The 18,472-nt window shown below is 36.6% G+C and overlaps 1 protein-coding gene across 1 annotated transcript in view; it reads left to right on the forward strand.

Moving 5' to 3' along the window:
* The first annotated feature begins 15 nt into the window (after positions 1-15).
* The window catches only part of LOC109096392 (ubiquitin-conjugating enzyme E2 E3), a 42,899-nt gene continuing 24,442 nt past the window's right edge, over positions 16-18,472 (forward strand). Inside the window, exons 1-3 of the mRNA XM_042731747.1 lie at positions 16-164; positions 1,794-2,000; positions 2,982-3,032. Of these exons, the coding sequence (XP_042587681.1) occupies positions 1,801-2,000; positions 2,982-3,032 (251 nt within the window). The 5' untranslated portion in view covers positions 16-164; positions 1,794-1,800. The remainder of the gene's footprint in view (positions 165-1,793; positions 2,001-2,981; positions 3,033-18,472) is intronic.

Genomic DNA, 18,472 nt, shown 5'->3' on the forward strand with positions numbered 1-18,472 from the left:
TGCACAGCGCCACCCGTCGGCCCAGAGTAAAACTACAGCGCCTCCTCTCCTTCCTACTCTCCAATGTTCACAGCTCGGCCGGAGCCCGTCGTCTTCCCGGCTCCATTTCAACTGGATTTTTAACACTCCTAACCACCCCAGATCAGGACAGGACCGCGTCTAAGGTAAAGAAGAAGCTCTAAGGCTCTCGTAGAGTCCACATTAGGCGGAGTAACATCGTCCTTTCTTAGTGTTTTCAGGTCTGAAGAGAGGGGAGCTCGAAACTGACTTCACGCATCAGTTGGTACACCATGCTGATACTGGAGTGCCTCCTACCATAACAAACCTCTTACAAAGGATTTTAAAAGATCCAATCTGAATCTTTTCGCCCCGGCGTGCGTTAAACGACTCGATTTTTCCTCGCAATCCGCTCGTGATATCGCCTCGTTCTCCTAAAGTGAAGGGGGTGGACATGCTGCGAATAGGTGCAATTATTGCTTTCCTTTGCAGCTCTTGAAATCCCCTTCTTCTCAGCGACAGATTCTGCTGGAACCGCCGTGTTTTTTTCTCGTTTACCCTCATAAGCTCAGCCACTTGCACCTATTCAGCAGATGGAAAGCGAAAAAAACTCGAGGCTCTTTTCGCGGAGGAGGGTTTTGTGAACGTGTGATGGTCGCTGCAGCTTGTAACATTAAGCGCAAAACTGATACAATGTATCGCGGATCCATGTGAAACGTCATAATGGTTGCATCAATGTTGCCGCTGCGCTATTTACAAATACTATCAGCTCAGTCGCTAATGGCTTAAGTTGGTGTGTGTGTGGCTTTACGTGTGAAAACGTGGACGTTTTGTCCTTCAGAATGACAACAGTTTGATGTAATTGGATCGGATCATCTGTACGTTTGCTTGTGTTTTCAGAGTCCAAATACTGTGGATACATTTTGGTTGTTGCTCTCCCGGCAAGCCGTTTCAGTGTTTACTCCTTAAAACTAACAAATACCTTTTTTTTTTTTTTGTTTACTGGAACTTCTTTTAATTACCAGTGTAAGTAATCCAACACTGACTAGTAGCCTCATTAGATTCTACTTGCTAGTGTTTATTCTTTACTGGCATTCATTCCTGTTGGGATAAGTGACTATTCCATTAACATATATATTTTTTACAATTCAATTCTATGGGAATCTGTGATTCATACATTAGCTATTCACTTCCAACTACTAAGCATTCCAGCTGTTGCAGGCACCTATTCCAGTTTTTCTAGTACCTGTTTATCTGATACCCGTGTTTATTATTTTATTCAGATAGTTGCAACTATCTATTTCACTGTATCTTAAAGGTCTATTTATTAGAGACAATTGTTGCTAGTACATTTAGATTTATGGATTTGGTGGATGCTTTTATCCAAAGTGACTGCATTCAAGGTTCTTACACTAGTAACATCTTTAATCTCATAAATGAGCCATTGTGGCTAATGATCACTTTATCAGTAGAAACTGGTGTAGATTCTAGTGTATCTAAAAATATGTCATATTAAAGCTGAAATTGATAAAATTCGATACAGAAATAAGTGTTTAAAAGAGCTTGACATGATATTCTTAATGCTTGTAGAAATAGTCTGTAAATGAGGTTTCTGTGATATGTCACTTTGCATTGCTTCTGTTTGTATTTAGAAACGTAAGGGTTAGGGTTCCAGGCGGCCTTGATGTAAGGGTTTAAGTTTCCACTGAGCAAATTTGAGATTTGCTTAAACCCCAGGAGACTCCTGTGATCACAGTCAGCCCTGCTTCAGAACCTCTTGTTGTCCTTTTACAAAGGTGGAAAATGTCCAGTGAAAGACAACGGTCAGACGATGAAAGTCCCAGCACCAGCAGCGGCAGTTCCGATGCGGATCAGAGAGATCCTCCGGTGCCAGAACCAGAAGAACAAGAGGAGCGAAAACAACCCACGCCTCCACAACAGCAGAAGAAGTCCACCAAACTGTCCAGCAAAACAACAGCCAAATTATCCTCCAGTGCAAAGAGGTAAAGCTGACAAATCTATCTGTTTTGCCATTGAGGATTAAATCACATTTTTTAATTCAGTCCTGTCAACACATTTAACTGCTTTTTATTATCACTATTTGTGCATTCAAGTTCATTTTCGCAATGTGCCAATTAACAGTTTTGGCGTTTGTGCTCTGTACTTGAGAATAGAAGCACTAAGCTTAGATAATTACTTAACTGCATGAGCAAAGAAGCCGTGTGATCGGTTTATATTTAATTTCAACAAACCACACCATGTTTACTTAGCAAAAGTTCTTTTGAGGCATCCCAGAACTTCTATGTAAAGTTGTTTGAGGAACAAGAGAAGTGAATCGAATCCTTCTGCCTCGTGGAGACTAGTAAATACAGCGATTCCACCCTCGAATTTCATTGGCACTAAAAAACAAAAACAAAAAACGGTAACCAATCAATCTGCATCAATGCTCATTAAAACACCACAGACTTTCTTAATGTGGGTGGAATGACAGATCAAAAAAAACAAACTCTTATTCTTAGAAAATGTCAAAAAATGTCTCCTTTACACGCTGTTGATAATGCTTTAGTAACAGCATCAGAGCTGTGCATTAAAGCTCTTGTCAAATATACCCGAGAACACCCCCCTCCCTCCCTCTGCCTCATTTGCATATAAGCTTTAAAAGAAAATCTTTTGTGCTTAAAGTGACTTAAACCCGCCGACGAGGGGCGGGGAGTGTGCTAAGGGGAGCGGGCTTTGAGCTGAGGGGACGATCAACGGTGTGCGATGGAGGGAAAGGCAGAAACGAGCACGGCAAAGTTTTCCTGTTATGGGATTCGGGTTATGCCTCCGAGAACAAAGAGGAAGCAGCCATGTTAGCTGTGCTGAAGGGAGAGCCAGCCGTGCAGTAAACGCAGCAGAGGTAGAGGGCAGTGTAATTCCCTGGCTGCTTGCAATTCTCACAGCTTTCTCTCCATCTCTCCCTTTCTCTCTTCTCTCCCTCGCAGAATCCAGAAAGAGCTTGCAGAAATCACTCTGGATCCTCCACCCAACTGCAGGTATGTGATTTAAGCGTGCCGTCATATATTATTCCTTTATGGGCTGCTTTGAGACAGGACGGCTGTGGGAAAGAATTGACTTTTAGCACCAACTGTTGGAGTTTTTAGACTCGTTTTAAACTGATGGATTTGTGCAGGATGGATGTGACATTTTGCTCCTCGGCTTCAAAGAGTTAGGAAGGATAGCGTTTTTTTTTTTCTCTCCCTCTGGGCATTATTGTTGCTGATGTTCCTGTGGTCTTGCCGCTGTTGTGTTTTTAATAATATGGCAGATGCTGCTCCGAAGCATATGGCTTTGATTTCACATCCTCATGCGCTGAACTTACTGCTGAACCCCCATCTGTTTTAATGAGCTGACCTAGAGATGCCAGAACAAGACGAGGGAGCTTTTGAAATTCCCTCTGTAGCTCTTATGTTTTTTATGCTTTAAAGGACAGCAGTTTTCTGATTGTTTCTTCATGGTGTTTTTTAAAGTCTTTTCATTAGGTGGATTTTTATTGGGGGAGTCTCCTCTGGTTGGTAATATTCTTAACACTCTGTGCTGGATGTGTGTTTTGGCTTTCTGCAATATTGGAAGAGATTTATGCTTATTGATTTATGCCTCTCAAACAAGATTTTATAGACGTTGTGTCATGTATTGGCTCTGTCTGAGGTGGTGTGAGATTACATTTATTGGAATCATAAATATATGTCATGATAGACTGATGTTTTAGTAATTAAACTGGTTATTTTGAGAATATCAGTCAGCATTAATTGGCAACTAAGCGTTTGGCAGAAATAGGTCTGCGGTTCATTTTGAGTCAAGTAAGAAATTAATTCTTTTTTTTTTTCAGAAAGAATGTATTAAATTGATCAAAAGTGACAGAAATCTTTCGTAACATTATGAAAGATTATTGTAACAGTTTTTTAAATGGTCTTTTCTTTAAATAATCCTGAAAAAAGCAGCACAACTGTTTTCAACATTGATGATGATAAAGAAATTAAACATTTCTTGCACGACAAATCGTTACAGTATATTAAAAATGTTTCTGAGGATGATATGAGTTATGACTGGAGTAATGGGTGCTGAAAATGCAGGAATAAATTACATTTTAAAATGCATTAAGATAGAAATACAATATAAAAAAGAAAAGTTAGTTTAAACTGTTATAGTACTGCACACAATATTACTGTAATTTTGATTAAATCAATGCATCTAGCATAAGAGAAGTCTTTCAAAAACCTTTAAAAAAATGTACCGACCCTGACTTTTGAATAGTATTTCAGCTGCTCTAGTTTTTGGCATCGAAAAACCACATAGGCTGGTGAGTGTTATATTTAAATCAAAATGTTTGTCAAACAGCTGTGCAACAAATGCGTTTGGCCTTGTTGTTTTTTTTGTTAATTTAGCAGTCAAGGAGAGTGTTAGAGTGTCTCAGTTACTCAACATCAGATAAAGCCAAGTGCAAGTCCAATGTCCAAAAGCAGGCATTGAATACAGCATGTTCATTTGATCCAGCATTATGTCAGAAACTTCTTCAGCAACTGGTCTCAGCTCGGTTGACAGGTCATGCATTACTGACTTTACACACTGGGGTTGATAAAGCACAGCGGATCCAAAAATGTATTATGGTATGATGTTATGTTTTTGCATATTTTAGCACCTGAACCGAATGACAGTGTGCTGCTATTCTTCACGGTTTAGGTAGTGTGACATGAAGCGTAACAGCAATGCGGACATATGTTTGTAATACATTTGCTGAAATTTGCCAGTTTCATTTTGTGATTTATTGTATTAATCTCAGATTTGGTGTACTTTTGTATTCTTTGCATGGCAGATTTTAATTACCATGTAAGTATGGTATGGAATATAACGGCTTTTGGTGTGTCATTACAGACTGGAAACAAATTGGTGTAAAAACCGTTTTCACTCAGTAAATGTCACAAATAATTACAAAAAATGGCAAGTAACACATTGAATGAAAGACTAAAGTAGTATTTTCTTGACAAACATACTGTAGTAATCTTCTAAAAATATTTTTTACAGGACACAAAACAATTGTATTGCTTTAAAAGAACTGAACTGTTGTGAAATCGTGAGTCTTACTGACCACTTTTATGATTCTTTTATGGTGAATTTTTTTTTTTTTCCTGAAAATTTGAGCCTCTATTTGTTGTGGGTGAAATAAAAATAGCAGCCAGGATCAGAATTTGTCCCCTTTTGTGTTCCACTGAAGAAACTAAGTCTCATAATTGTAAGTTTTTGAACTGTTCCTAAGTGCAAATGTTCAGAAACGAAAATGGCATGCTTTTTTTGAGAGGGCGCAACACAGCGTGCGCTCTGCCATCCGTGAGATCAGTTCAGCAGCTTGGAGCCACGAGCCAGAGATGCTGATAATGGTAATTGACAATGCAGGGATTTGGTGGCTTTTCATGGTCTGATCTGTGCAGCCACACAGTTCAGCACACTGAGATGTTTATCCCGTAACGTTCATCATTAGCTCCCTCACTGGTTCTTTTCTCAGACAGCATTTCCCTTGAGCGCAGTTTACCTGGAGGCTGACATATTATACTGATTTGTTGGTAATGTGCCACATCACATAGTATCTGTGGGAACATATCGCACATCACTCTGGGCTTTCATATGGCTCTGAGTTTATTTCTTACAGCAGGTCTGGCCTTCATTACTTGAATGAAATGAAAATTCATGTCATTCCAAACCTGTATGCTGCAATTTTTCCTGAGGAAAAAGGTAGACGTATTTGAAGCATCTCATCGCAGTACAGTGATGTTTATGCTGACCAGATGCTGTCAAGTGCCAAAAAGATAAAAGGAATAGTTCACCCAAAAAGGAAAATTTGCTGAAAATGTACTTACCCTCACGCCATCCTAGATGTAGATTAGAACAGCATTATTTCAGCAATGAGCACCTTCATCGAAACTTACATGACCTGTTCACCAGTGGATCCTCTGCAGTTAATGGGTGCCGTCAGAATGAGAGTGCAAACAGCTAGTAATACCAATAATATGGCTAGAACACTTACACTTTAGCTAGAAGGTATAGTTTGAAGTGAAAAAAGTCTTGATGGAAATTCACTTCACAAGATGTTCACAAGAGGTGTGGATTATTGTGATGTTTTTATCAGCTGTTTGGACTCTCATTCTGACGGCACCCATTCACATCCATTGGTGAGCAATTGATGCAATGCTAAATTTCTCCAAATCTGTTCTGATGAAGAAACAAACTCCTTTACATTTGGATGGCCTGACACCAAAAGAACATTAGCATATGACTATTACAAACTCAGAATCATATCACAAAGTGCCTATCTGTTATAGCCCTTTGGACATTCAAAATCAGCTAGATTGAGCACGACTCATTTGCACAGTATGAAGGGGTCTCAAGACAAATGTTTTGGGTGATATTTTCTTTTTAATCAGGCAGTGCAGCTGGTGTTTCTGTCAGCTATCCTTCAGAGATTGATAGCGTAAACTGCGCTTTTGTCACTGGTTTCACGCTGCTGTTGTAATAACTGTTTAGGCAGGCGCAGTTATGCTAACGTGTTTGAAATGATGTGTTCCAGCATGACTAAAGAGGAAAATGTTTATGCTGATTCACTTAAAGACACATTCAAATGCTTCTGTGTTCAGGTGCTGCCTGACTTTCTGCATTTTCCCTCAAATCTCTGTCCAGCCACTTGTCCCGTAGCTGTGATTTAAAACTAGATCCATCCTAAGAAGCAGATTTTTAACTGCGATGTGGAGAGCTCTCTATGAGTTTTTAAGCAATCTATTAAAATTCATGCCGTGGAGCGAGAGGCCGATTGCTTCCCGTCATGAATTTGCATGTCTTCATAAAAATAAACAGTAAAGCTCATATCGCCTCTAAAGATGAATGATGGGTACTAGTCGAAGCCGTGCATCCATGCTGAACAGGCAGAAAGAGGAAGCATTGCAAAAAGAAAGAAAAAAATGATCTCACACTGTAGTCCCTGCGAAGCAACTTGCAGAAAAAAACACATTTGTTTTTTTTATACTCAGCGACCACTATGTAACTTCAGTCATGGTTTACGGTTTGAATTGTCACATTTGTGAGAATATAACACATACGAGTTGTGAATAATTCCCCTGAGGCTCTTAATATAACCAGAGTATGTTTGAGGAAGTAAGAGGCTTTGACATGAGCTTGCTTGGTGAGTTATAGCATGTCTGTTCAGCTGTGCCTTGTGTATGTGTTAAACCTAGGCAATATAGTTATAAAAATATAATAATATTTTTCTACATTTTTGATGATATTAATTGTATCTCTTATAATATTTATTTAATTTTTAATTTAATTTAATTATTTAATTTTATTTCAAAAGAGTAAATGTGGTTATAAATAATGAAGGCATGTATTCCGAAGCATATAAAATTCCGTTTGAAAACTTTTAAAGAACAAATCGATGCATTTTTGCTGTGTTGGTAGAATTCTATATTACCAACAAAATAATATTACATATACAGTAAATATTTTATATCGACCAACTCTAGTGTGTGTGTGTGTGTATTTCAGATGTTCTGAACTTAGAAGCGATAAAAGCGTTAAAAGTTGTATTTTCTTCTTGATGATAGAATTTCTTTAGAGTGAAGATTTGCCATATTGGCCCTCATTATAAAAGCTCTCTCATTTGAGAATTGAGCTTTCATGCGTCTGTTGTGGCTTTTTTTCATCCGTCTCTCAGAATAGATGTAGAGTTTACGTGACCCGCGGCTACAGTGCCACAGTGTTCGACTTGTTGAACATGTCAGCAGCCCTGGATGAAGGTGTTTAACACGGTCCTGATGCAACAGTTTGAAACACCCGCTGCAGACAATCCGTTCAGGGATTTCTTGGTTTCTTTTTGTTCTTGTTATTTATTAAAGAGTGTACTATTTGTATGGTTCAATCTTTATAATTTACTCTACTTTATTAATGGACTCTTTCCATTGATTGACCCAAACCTTCTGCATCATTAGAGCACAGTATCACCAGTGTGTGAACCAGGTAGTTAAGCAGGTATACTGGCAGGAACATTTGTGTGTTTTAAGCTGTGTGGTAAAACGGAAAAACTATTTTGAGACTTGGTACTGTTTGAGCTTGTACTGTTTGTTTTGTAAATCTAGAGTGAGTATTTTATTTAACTCAAGCACAATACACACTACCATTGAAAAATTTGGAGTTAGTAAGATCCTTCATTAAAAAATTAAAAACAAATTAAAAAAGAACATAATTATTTAATCAAAAGTAACAGTAAAGACAGTTACTTTGTTATAAAATAAAAATAGAAGGTTAAAAATAACAGCTTTTTTCAATTTTAAATATATATTTGTTTTAAAAAAATAGGTTCTATTCATCAAAGGACAGTTTCCTCAAATATATTAAGCAGCACATCTGAAGAATCTGAATGATCTTGTGACACTAATGACTCATTTGTTAATTTACTCTTTAGTAAAAATAATAAAACGGTGAAATTGAACACTGAAATTGAATTTTACTGTATTTTTATCAACAAAATGCAGCCTTTGTGAGCATAAACGAGTTCTGTCAAAAATCTCACAGACTCTAAACTTTTGAGTGGTAGTGTAATGTGAGTCTTCTATTTCACTTGTAATAAATAATATTTAGTTTGCAATTATTGAGTTGCAGTTAAAAATTATAGTATAAGGTGGAGTATCATTTATTTAAAATATATAATTCACTGAATTATCCAAAAGATTTGCACATTATTAAATAATATTTATTTAATATATAAACTGTTCTTAATGTAAAATGACTTGCACTATGATTTTGCCCATATCCTACCTATAAGGTATTTATTATTATTGTTATTATTAATAGTCTACTGTAGATAGATACTTCTGTTGATGTGGAAGTGCTCGCTTATTGATTTTTAATTCTGGCCACTGCTGTAGATTTCACACACTGTCTTTTTGTTCTGCTCTGCAAATATTGGAGCAATAATATCAAATTTATGGACTGAAAAACTAGGCAGTAGAAAGCAATTTTATTTTTATATCTGTCTGTACGCTACACCAAAGAGACGCCGTTTAAACTAAATGAGTCCTACAGTTAGGGCGTTTAGGCAAATGAAGAGACTCATTACAGATGTAGGGTTCAGAACCTTGCAGCCTGTACGGCAAAACATACCATCATCATTGTGGTTATTATAGCAGACTGCCGCAGTAACTCCCCTTCATTATGGCTGAATAAAGAAGCGCAAGGACAATGAAGGGAAACGGTGCACAATGCAAGTCCAGGGCCTGCGTGCTGAGATGCTCTGAGTAAATATTTAAAGAGGACTCTTGGCAAGATTGTGTAATTGAGATCAGATGCATACTCATGAATCACAGAAAGCAATCACGTCTCCAATTATGGCCTGGGTTCTCATGTAGTTTGTGCTGATGGTGCTCTCAGTGGGTCAGGCTCTCCGCAGGCAGTTTGTACACCAAAAAAATCCTGCAAATGTATTCAATGCTCAGCAACCCTTTGTCTAAATTGAAAGGTAGCCCTTCAGCAGTGCTTCGTTTTCTCAGGGGGTCTTCCTTAACCCGCTTTCTTTCTCTCGCTGCATCTCTCTTTCTTCTCTTTCCCTTGGTGAAGCTCACATTTATTACAGGCTTGTGACAGTGACAGCGTTTATCATGGCCTGGCTCTGGTCCAGCTGTCAGATTCACTGTGGGGCTTTTTTTTTATTGGTGTTGTGTCAGAGAATGTCCTGCAGACAGCCTCGCAGCCGTCACAAGACACCCATCTTTCACACGAAACAGAACAGAAACGATCAAGGAGGTGGTATACTGAAGTCAACATGAAAATATTTTTGTAATAATGTTTAATTAATATTACTGTAGCCAAATAGCTATTTATTTCGCTATTTATTTTTTTTTAACATCAAGAAATGTATTTTAGATGCACATCCTATTACTTTTATGTGATGTATGTATTTCATGTGAAATATGTCACAAAATAATAAAAATGGGTATATATAATGTATATATATTTTAGGGGTGTAACGACAAAATTCACAGTTCGGTGACACAGTGGTGTCACGGTTCGGTTTGGTACAGGGGTAATTGGTTACGTCCAATGTTGGAAATATTTCTATTTTAAACCAGTAAGGCGAGCCAATGGATATCACAGATAAGCAAAGTGCAAACTTTACGCAAGGGTTATGCCGATGAACGTCTTAATCTCAGTCAATTCACTGTGCAGAAAGTGAAAATAAAAACGGAATGACGGAGCTTTTGGCATCTAACGCCGCATATTCTCTCAAAGACGACGAGACGAATCTACTTCAACATATGCTGATAACGGTATATAACTAACTGTTTTAATTTAGTCCCTTAATATTTCTAATATTACGTAGTGAAAAAGAATGAGAAGAAACATATTTCATTTTAAACAGGTTGTTTTTGAAACTTGGTGCTTGAAATGATAGCTTTTTATTTCATTGATTTTTATTGATGACTGCAGTGTTAATAATTTAATTGTAGGCCTATAAAAAATTGTATAATAGACCTGTATTAAAATACCTTAAAAAAAAACAAAACATTTTAATTAAGGAGTAAATATATAGCCTAATCTTTTTTTTATGTCTTTTGTCAGTTATTTGGTAATTATTGCGGGGCAAATTAATTGTAATTTTAATTTAATAGGCATATTAAAAGTAACTTCATAATAATAATAATAATAATAATAATAATAATAATAATAATAATAATAATAATAATAATAGGCCTAATGAAAATAAGAATGTAACAGGCCTACATTAATTGGAAATGCCAAATATCCTAATACTGCCAACAATTGATGTTTTTGACAATATCTCTGGCTATCGTCACTACAAGATCATCGTCTTTTGATGCACCGCGGGGCAGACAGCAAGTTGCCCGTTACGTCGTTTGGGCTGTCTTGTTGAGTGCAGTGGCACTGAGAACATTGTATTTCACACAATTTAAGCTGTTTTATTTTCCAAATGTAATCGGATTAGTCCAAATAAGATCAAATAATTTGGTTTGTAACGCGTACCGAAAGCCTCGTACCAAACAGTTCAATACGAATACGTGTATCTTTACACCCCTTACATATATATATATATATATATATATATATATATATATATATATATATATATATATATATATATATATATATATATATATATATATATATATATATATATATATATATATATAATTTACAATGTTTACATATAGGTGACCCTCATTTTTTTATTTTAATTTAATTTTAATTTATTTTCGGCCTTATTCTTACTTTTTCCTTTGTCCTTTGTGTGTTTATTATTTTACATTTTTTGTATAATTTATTATGCTTTTAGCTACCAGTAAGAGTGCAGCACTTTCTTGTCTAACATATTTTACCATATATAAATCTTATTTGCATATTTTTCCCCCAAATATCAGTGCAGAAAAAAATCTGCATGTTTCCTTTAGGCATGCAGATAGGCCACAGCTCTAACAATATATAGCTTTCTAACCATGTCTTATTCCTCACTGTTTTATGAAAAATAAGTGGCTGGAATAGTGAAGAATTCTACATGTTGTTGCAATAGTGTGGCCGACAGTGTTGTGTAATCTGTCTTTTGTGTTGATAAAGGGGATGGGAGGGCAGTCATTTCCTTTGACTGGAATTGCAGACATTACTCCTATTGTGTCAGCGCTCACAAAGAGGTGAAATGGTCTGAGCCGTATCTATCCATAGCCAGTGATATCCCGTGCCCCGTCTCTGAGACAGCCTGAGGAAGCTGGTCTGTTTATTTCTGCAGATCGGTATTAGTGCTTTGACTTCTCTTTGTTGAAGCTGTAATTTTTTTCCAGTGTTTTGCCCTCACTGTGATAATCACTTATCAGAGTGCTTGTAGGCCGTGATTCCTGGGAATGGAAGTGTGCACAGAATATCATGCACCAAGGTTGAACAACAAAATCTTGTACTAGTCATCTGATTTTCAAAAAAATGAGGCAATAACTAAAAGAGATTAGATGAGTGATTGCATTTATTGTACACAGAGCTCCCACGGCCATGGCAGTACCTTTAAAAAAAAAAGAAAAAAAGAAGGTGCTTTCAGACCTAGATATGTGTTGGAAATTTCTGTGTTTTCTTTTCTCTCTTATTTATTTATTTATTTATTTATTTATTTGTTTGTTTGCTTGTTTTTTATTGTATAAAATATTGATCCAGTAATTACAAATGACTAGAAATATGTATCCATCAAAAAATGTTGAAACCATTAATAAGAATATTGTTTATTATCTATTTTAGTAACCAAATCCAATCAAAGTTTACTGCTTGAACTATTTATTTATTTATTTTATTGATAAATATGCCGGATGATTTTTTTTTTCTTGGAAAATTTGCATCTTTTTTTAAATGAATCTCTTTTAAAGCATTCAGGTGGCCTTTTCGTCACTTCTCAAGGTATTTTTTTGCATTTGCATTCATTCATTTAGCAGACACTCATTCATTTCATTCATTATGCAAAGTGACTTACAAATGAGAAACCTCACAAGCAATTTTGAGCTGCTTTTCACAAACAGTGCCATGTGTCAAATGAAAAAACTTTATTTATATATTATACACACACACACACACACACACACACACACACACACACACACACACACACACACACACACACACACACATATAAAGACTATTTTAATTTGACACTGGCATTTATGTTGTAGATTTTGTAACATTTTGGGAATCAGGCTATTGTTAAGGCCTGTTCACACCAAGATTGATAACTGTAACAATAACTTTATTAGTGTTCACATTAATACACAATGTTTAATTTCACATTAATTCATCTGCAGTTTTTTGTCATTTGATTGTTTAAATGCTCAAGCTCCTTACAACTGAGTGTATTCTGACTGGCTGTTTTTATTATTCAAAAACTAGAAAAACATGCTCTGAATATGATTACATTTGTATAATTTTTTAATATTTCATTGTTAGTTAGTTGTGAGAGTAAATGTTCATGAAAAGCTCAATTAACAGCATAAAAATCAGTTCCTTTCAAAAATACTTTATTTTCTTTCAATGCATGAATACATCTTTTGTTAATGACCCATTAAAAACACTTCAGATCTGCGTCAGTTGAACCTTAAATCAGGCTAATTGTGCAAGGTTTCCATAAAACCAATTACTTTAGTATTCTCTCATACAACCCACCAATTAGCAGTTTTTTTTTAAAGGGGTCATATGATGCGATTTAAATTTTTCCTTTCTCTTTGGAGTGTTACAAGCTCTTGGTGCATAAAGCAGATCTGTAAAGTTGCAAAGACTAAAGTCTCAAATCCAAAGAGATATTCTTTATAAAAGTTAAGAGTCAACCACACCTACCTAAAACGGCTCGTTCTAACACGCCCCCACATCTCTACATCACGATGTGGAAAGATTTGCATAACACCGCCCAAATGTTCACCCAAAGAAAGGAGGCGTAACTTTGATTCTCGCTGTAGTATTGTTGCTGCCGCTGCAGTTGCAGAGATGCTGTGTGTTTCACTGTGAAAGCGAAACTACTTTGTTTGGCCTTCCAAAAGAGGACGATATCCGCTTTGTCATGCCTGGGGCTGATCCGTGCTGGTCGCTGAGAAAATACATTAACTTCATGCTGTGAATCGCCAGATCGGCTTTCACCGTGGACGAAGCGGAGTCCAGCCCGGGTTCATCACATGTGGTTGCCCGCTGGCTGCAGCGTTCTCAAGCCCACCGGCCGTTCCTAAATCTAAAAATATATTTTTTATATTTAAAGAATTTGCCACTGATTATTCAAACTAGAGTTTTGAACAGTGTAGAGTAGCGCTTGTTGTTTGTCGTTTCTCCAAACATGGTTTTATGTTTACGCAGCACGATACGCAACTCATTATAATAATTATTATATATACAGGTCATAATGATCAGTAATTATGTCCCCACTGGATGCAACAAATGCCTCGTTTATAATGGGTTTTATTGTTTTTGTCCTGTCGTGCCGGTTAAGGGGCGTAACATTTCCGTCATACGCTTGAGGTATTCAGCCAATCACAATGCACTAGATAGCTGGCCAATCAGCATACACCTCGCTTTTCAGAACGATTAGCTTTGTAAAAATCGACGTGTTTCAGAAAGGCGGGGCATAGAGGAGAAACAATAATGTTCATTATGTGGAAAAAATGTGTTTTTTTAACCTTAAACCGCATAAACACATTGCATTACACCAAATACACAACATGATGTTCTTTTTAGCAACGTCATATTACCCCTTTAAAGATGTAGTTTTGCACATGCCTGGCCAGACCTGCCTTTTTTTTTGGAAATGTAAATGTAGCACCGTTCTTGCATTAGATGTCCAAAGCATGTGTGTGTACATACACCAGACATGTCTCTTGGATTCTTGTGTCTGCCCTGCCTATTAATGGTGCATGATCCTCCCCAACCCCCACACCACCGAGGGCCATCGCTCCATCACCCGTGGCTGATAAGACAGGAGAGTCATGTCATGGCTCGACCGTTTGGCCTGGTCTTTAGATAACCACCCCCTAGCACCTCACACTGTGACTGTGATAACCAGAGTCTTTTTCTTTCAAACACACACACACACAAACACACACACACACACACACACACACACACACACACACACACACACACACACACAGTAGCCTTGTTCTCCAGCGCCATTACATCCACCATACACGTCTGTTAATATGGTTGCGTTCACATATGCTGTGTTTCACAGATTTGTTGGGGTGTGTAAAGACGTGTTGTGTCTCATCATGAGGGTTTTGTGAACCTGTTTGAGCTGAAAATGAAGGTGTGTCTCATTCAGGCTCGTTAAAGTCATTTATTATTTATAACAAATACTTGATCATGCTGCTTTAATCATATATGTGGGTATCTGAGAGGGTCCCTCTGTGTTGTTTGCTCTCAAACCAGCCCCCCATTTGCTGTGTCTCCCATGGAGACGTAACCTTGTTAGGCCATTACCGCTGCACTATAGCCCCCATGACGCTTGGGCTCTCTGGGGCTATGTATTATGATGCCTGCCGCTGGCTGCTGCTGGGTTATTTGCACCGTGGTGACATGAAATTAGCTCCTATTCAGATGATCTCACAATTATCTTGAAAATAGACTTAAAACGCACAAAAAAGCTCATTGATTTCTTCATTTGTGAGAGCTGGACTGTTCATTTGCCTTAATGGCTGGTGTTTTGGATGAAAGATGATGAATAATGAGCAGTTTGGGGGAATATCTTGCATAGTAAATAGTGTAGCTTTAAAGCTACTGTATACTGTTGAAAAGTTTAGGGTCAGTAAGATTTATGATGCTCACCAGGGCTATTTTTTTTATTATTAAAGGAGTTCAAAAGAACAGCATTTATTTGAAATAGAAATCTTTTGTTATATTATGAATGTCTTTAATGTCTCATTTGACCATTTTAATGCCCTCTTGCTGCATAAAAAAGCCCCCAAACGTTTAAATGTTAGTGTACGTCTTTTGTCACTTTGCTACATGGAGCTGTACAGTTTTGATAATGAATTGCAGTCTTCTAATATTTTCCTTTTTCCCTCATATATACAGTTGAGAAATCCGATTCATTTTATTGAATCAGTTTGTTCATACAGAGTCCCTGTGGGTCAATTTTTATAACAAAGTGCTGCTATTCAGTTTTCAGTTTTGTTAGCTTCTTTTTTAAGGGTTTGTAGTTAATAAATGTTCAGAGTAACATTTAATGAGCAATATAACAAGAACGAAACTGTATGAGTTATTACTGTAACTTGTAGTGTAAATGAACTCTGCCAGAAATCAACTTTCGCCCCATTTCTCAGATTAGGCGCCTTTCATCTTCCTGTGGTGTTCGGGTTTCCCCTGCTTACACTGGAGAAACAAATCCTGAGGTTTTTAACGTGTGTGTTTCTAATGCTGTCTTGTGACATAAAACAGTCTCGGGTTTAGTAAGAACTATTTCAGACAGCTGCAGTAAGTCTGCCAACTCGTCCTTATGTGAAGGCAGCAAATATTTAGCCAAATTCTTATCAGATTTCTTGATGCAGAGTCACAACAACTTAGTTTATTGAGGCAGTTCATTGCTTTATTACTTATTTTAGTCTTGGAGATTGTGAAATTGATTTGTTTTGTTGAAGAAACTGGTTTTGAAACAATGTGAGGGTGGGTAAATGATGACAATTTCCATTTTTGGGGGTGAACTATTTTGTTTAAAGATAATTTCACTATTCTTGTGCGAAAGCTTTTTTAGTCTTGAGGCTTTTAAGTAGGAGCTTTCAATTGGATTTGAATATCAAGTCAGGAGTGTTACTTTAGCTTCAAAAAAGGAATCCTCCTGTCGAATAAGCATATGTTTTTATTTCCAGAGTTTTGCTCACCTGACTGAATGTCTTATAGACTAGCACACCGTTTACATCGAGTGTGCATGTGTGTTTGTAGGACAAAAAATTATTTTAAAGCATTTGCTTATTTGTACTGAGCTGATTTTAAAGGAACAGTTCACCCAAAAAAATTAAAACTGTCATCAATTCCTAACCCATATGTTGTTCTGTTATATTTATTTACAAACATTTCATAACAAAAGATTAAAATCAAAAAAACTAAACCAAAACTTAAAATAAAAATAAAATATTTTCAAACAAATAAATCATATAAATAAATATATATTATTATAGTATTTATTAATAGTTGGAATTAACTTTTAATTCATTTTAATATTAGTTTTAGTACATTTTTATTAGTTATAAAATATTAACAAATATTTATTTCAGTTTTAGTACTTTTAGGCCTGGTTTCACAGACAGGGCTTAGACTATGCCAGGATTAGGCCATAGTTCAATTAGGACATTTAAGTAATTTTTATAAATGTGCCTTAGAAAAAACATTACTGGTGTCCATCTTGAGACAAAACAAAGGCACTGATATATTTTAAGATCAGTCAGTGCAAGTTTCTTTCATTTGAAACAGCTCAGACTTGCATTTTAGTCTAGGACTAGGCTTAAGACTTGTCTGTGAAACCAGAGGTTAGTGTTTCAGCTTTAACTTATTTCAGTTAGTTTTTTAATAATTACAGCTAAAACTAAGAACATTGTTTTCCATTCTACAGAGTGAATCATCAGGGATGTCACTGATTTGGTTTTTGTGATCTCTAGAGAGCAGGCTTGCTGTTTAGTGATATGTAGCGCAAAGAGGTGGAAGAGTTTCCAAAAATTTCTTAAATTATCTGAAAGATTTCAAAATATCATGTAAAGTTTCCAGAAATTTACTGGAATTTTTCCCGCCTCTTTGCAACCTTAGTAGAGTAATAGCAAAAGTGCTGAAATTAATATAAATGAATTTAATTATTAATTAATTTTACAGGAAATTAATTCACCAAACATATTTGAAAATGGACAGTGTTCATATTTTGCGTTTGGGAAAGTAACACTTCACAAGCAAGTATGGACATTGTAGATGCCGATAATCTTAAAATGGCAGGCTAATGTATGACGCATCGTCTGCTTTTGTAACAAGTGAATTCTTGTCTTGCACATCAAGTCCATGTGCCGCCCAACATCCTTTTGCTGACCTTCCGATGGACATTTCTCTCAAAAGTGGCAAGCGTTTTCTTGATTTGGCAAGCTCTTATCTGATTGGCTGACTGTACGCTTGTCTATTGCAGGGTTTCCCAAACTTGTTTGTCGTATTGTAAAATATTTACCTGAAGTACCCACAGAGATTTTAAATTAATATTTCAACCTTTTTTAGAAACCCCATGCATCTTGGGAGTTTGTGAACCCCAGTTTGGAAACTTATGAGGAGTTGAGAAACATCAGTTTGCATGGAAACAAAGTTGTCTTTATCCAAGATAATACAATGTGTGCTTTTGAGGAAGATTTACACAGTGAATTTCTCAAAGTGGCCTGAAATATTTGAAGCAAGTAATCTAGATTTCCTGAGAAGTACTGTAAGTTCTTGATTTTATGTCTGTTTTCTGTGCAGACAGTCATATATTACACTGCTGAATCATTATTTGGAGGCGTTTCTGTCATGCAAGTCTGTGGTTGTGGTATCAACTACTTGAGATAAACCCATTTCTAAATGATGTGTAAAAACAAAAGGAACTGCGATAACTTGTTCTTCATCTTCTGGTAGCCAAACGTCTGGCTGCACAAGCCTTCTTCTCTCCTCTACAGTAAAACACTAAAACTGTTATACTGGTGTCCAGATCTCTCATCCTGACATACTTATGCTTCCTGTAGCCTAAATGAGCTTAATTCAATCTTTCTTAATGCTCCATCGGTGCCATTTTACCTCCAAGTTAATTCAGTGGCTCTTAATGGGTGTCAAATATCTCATAATCCACTATTAAAAATCTTGACAGATCCCATGGCAACAAGTCTCAGCTGAGGGAGCTCAAAGCATGACGCCGGTAATTCTTTGTCTTCTCTCTCCT

This window comes from Cyprinus carpio, chromosome B9, assembly GCF_018340385.1.
Source record: "Cyprinus carpio isolate SPL01 chromosome B9, ASM1834038v1, whole genome shotgun sequence".
Classification (NCBI taxonomy): Eukaryota; Metazoa; Chordata; class Actinopteri; order Cypriniformes; family Cyprinidae; genus Cyprinus; species Cyprinus carpio.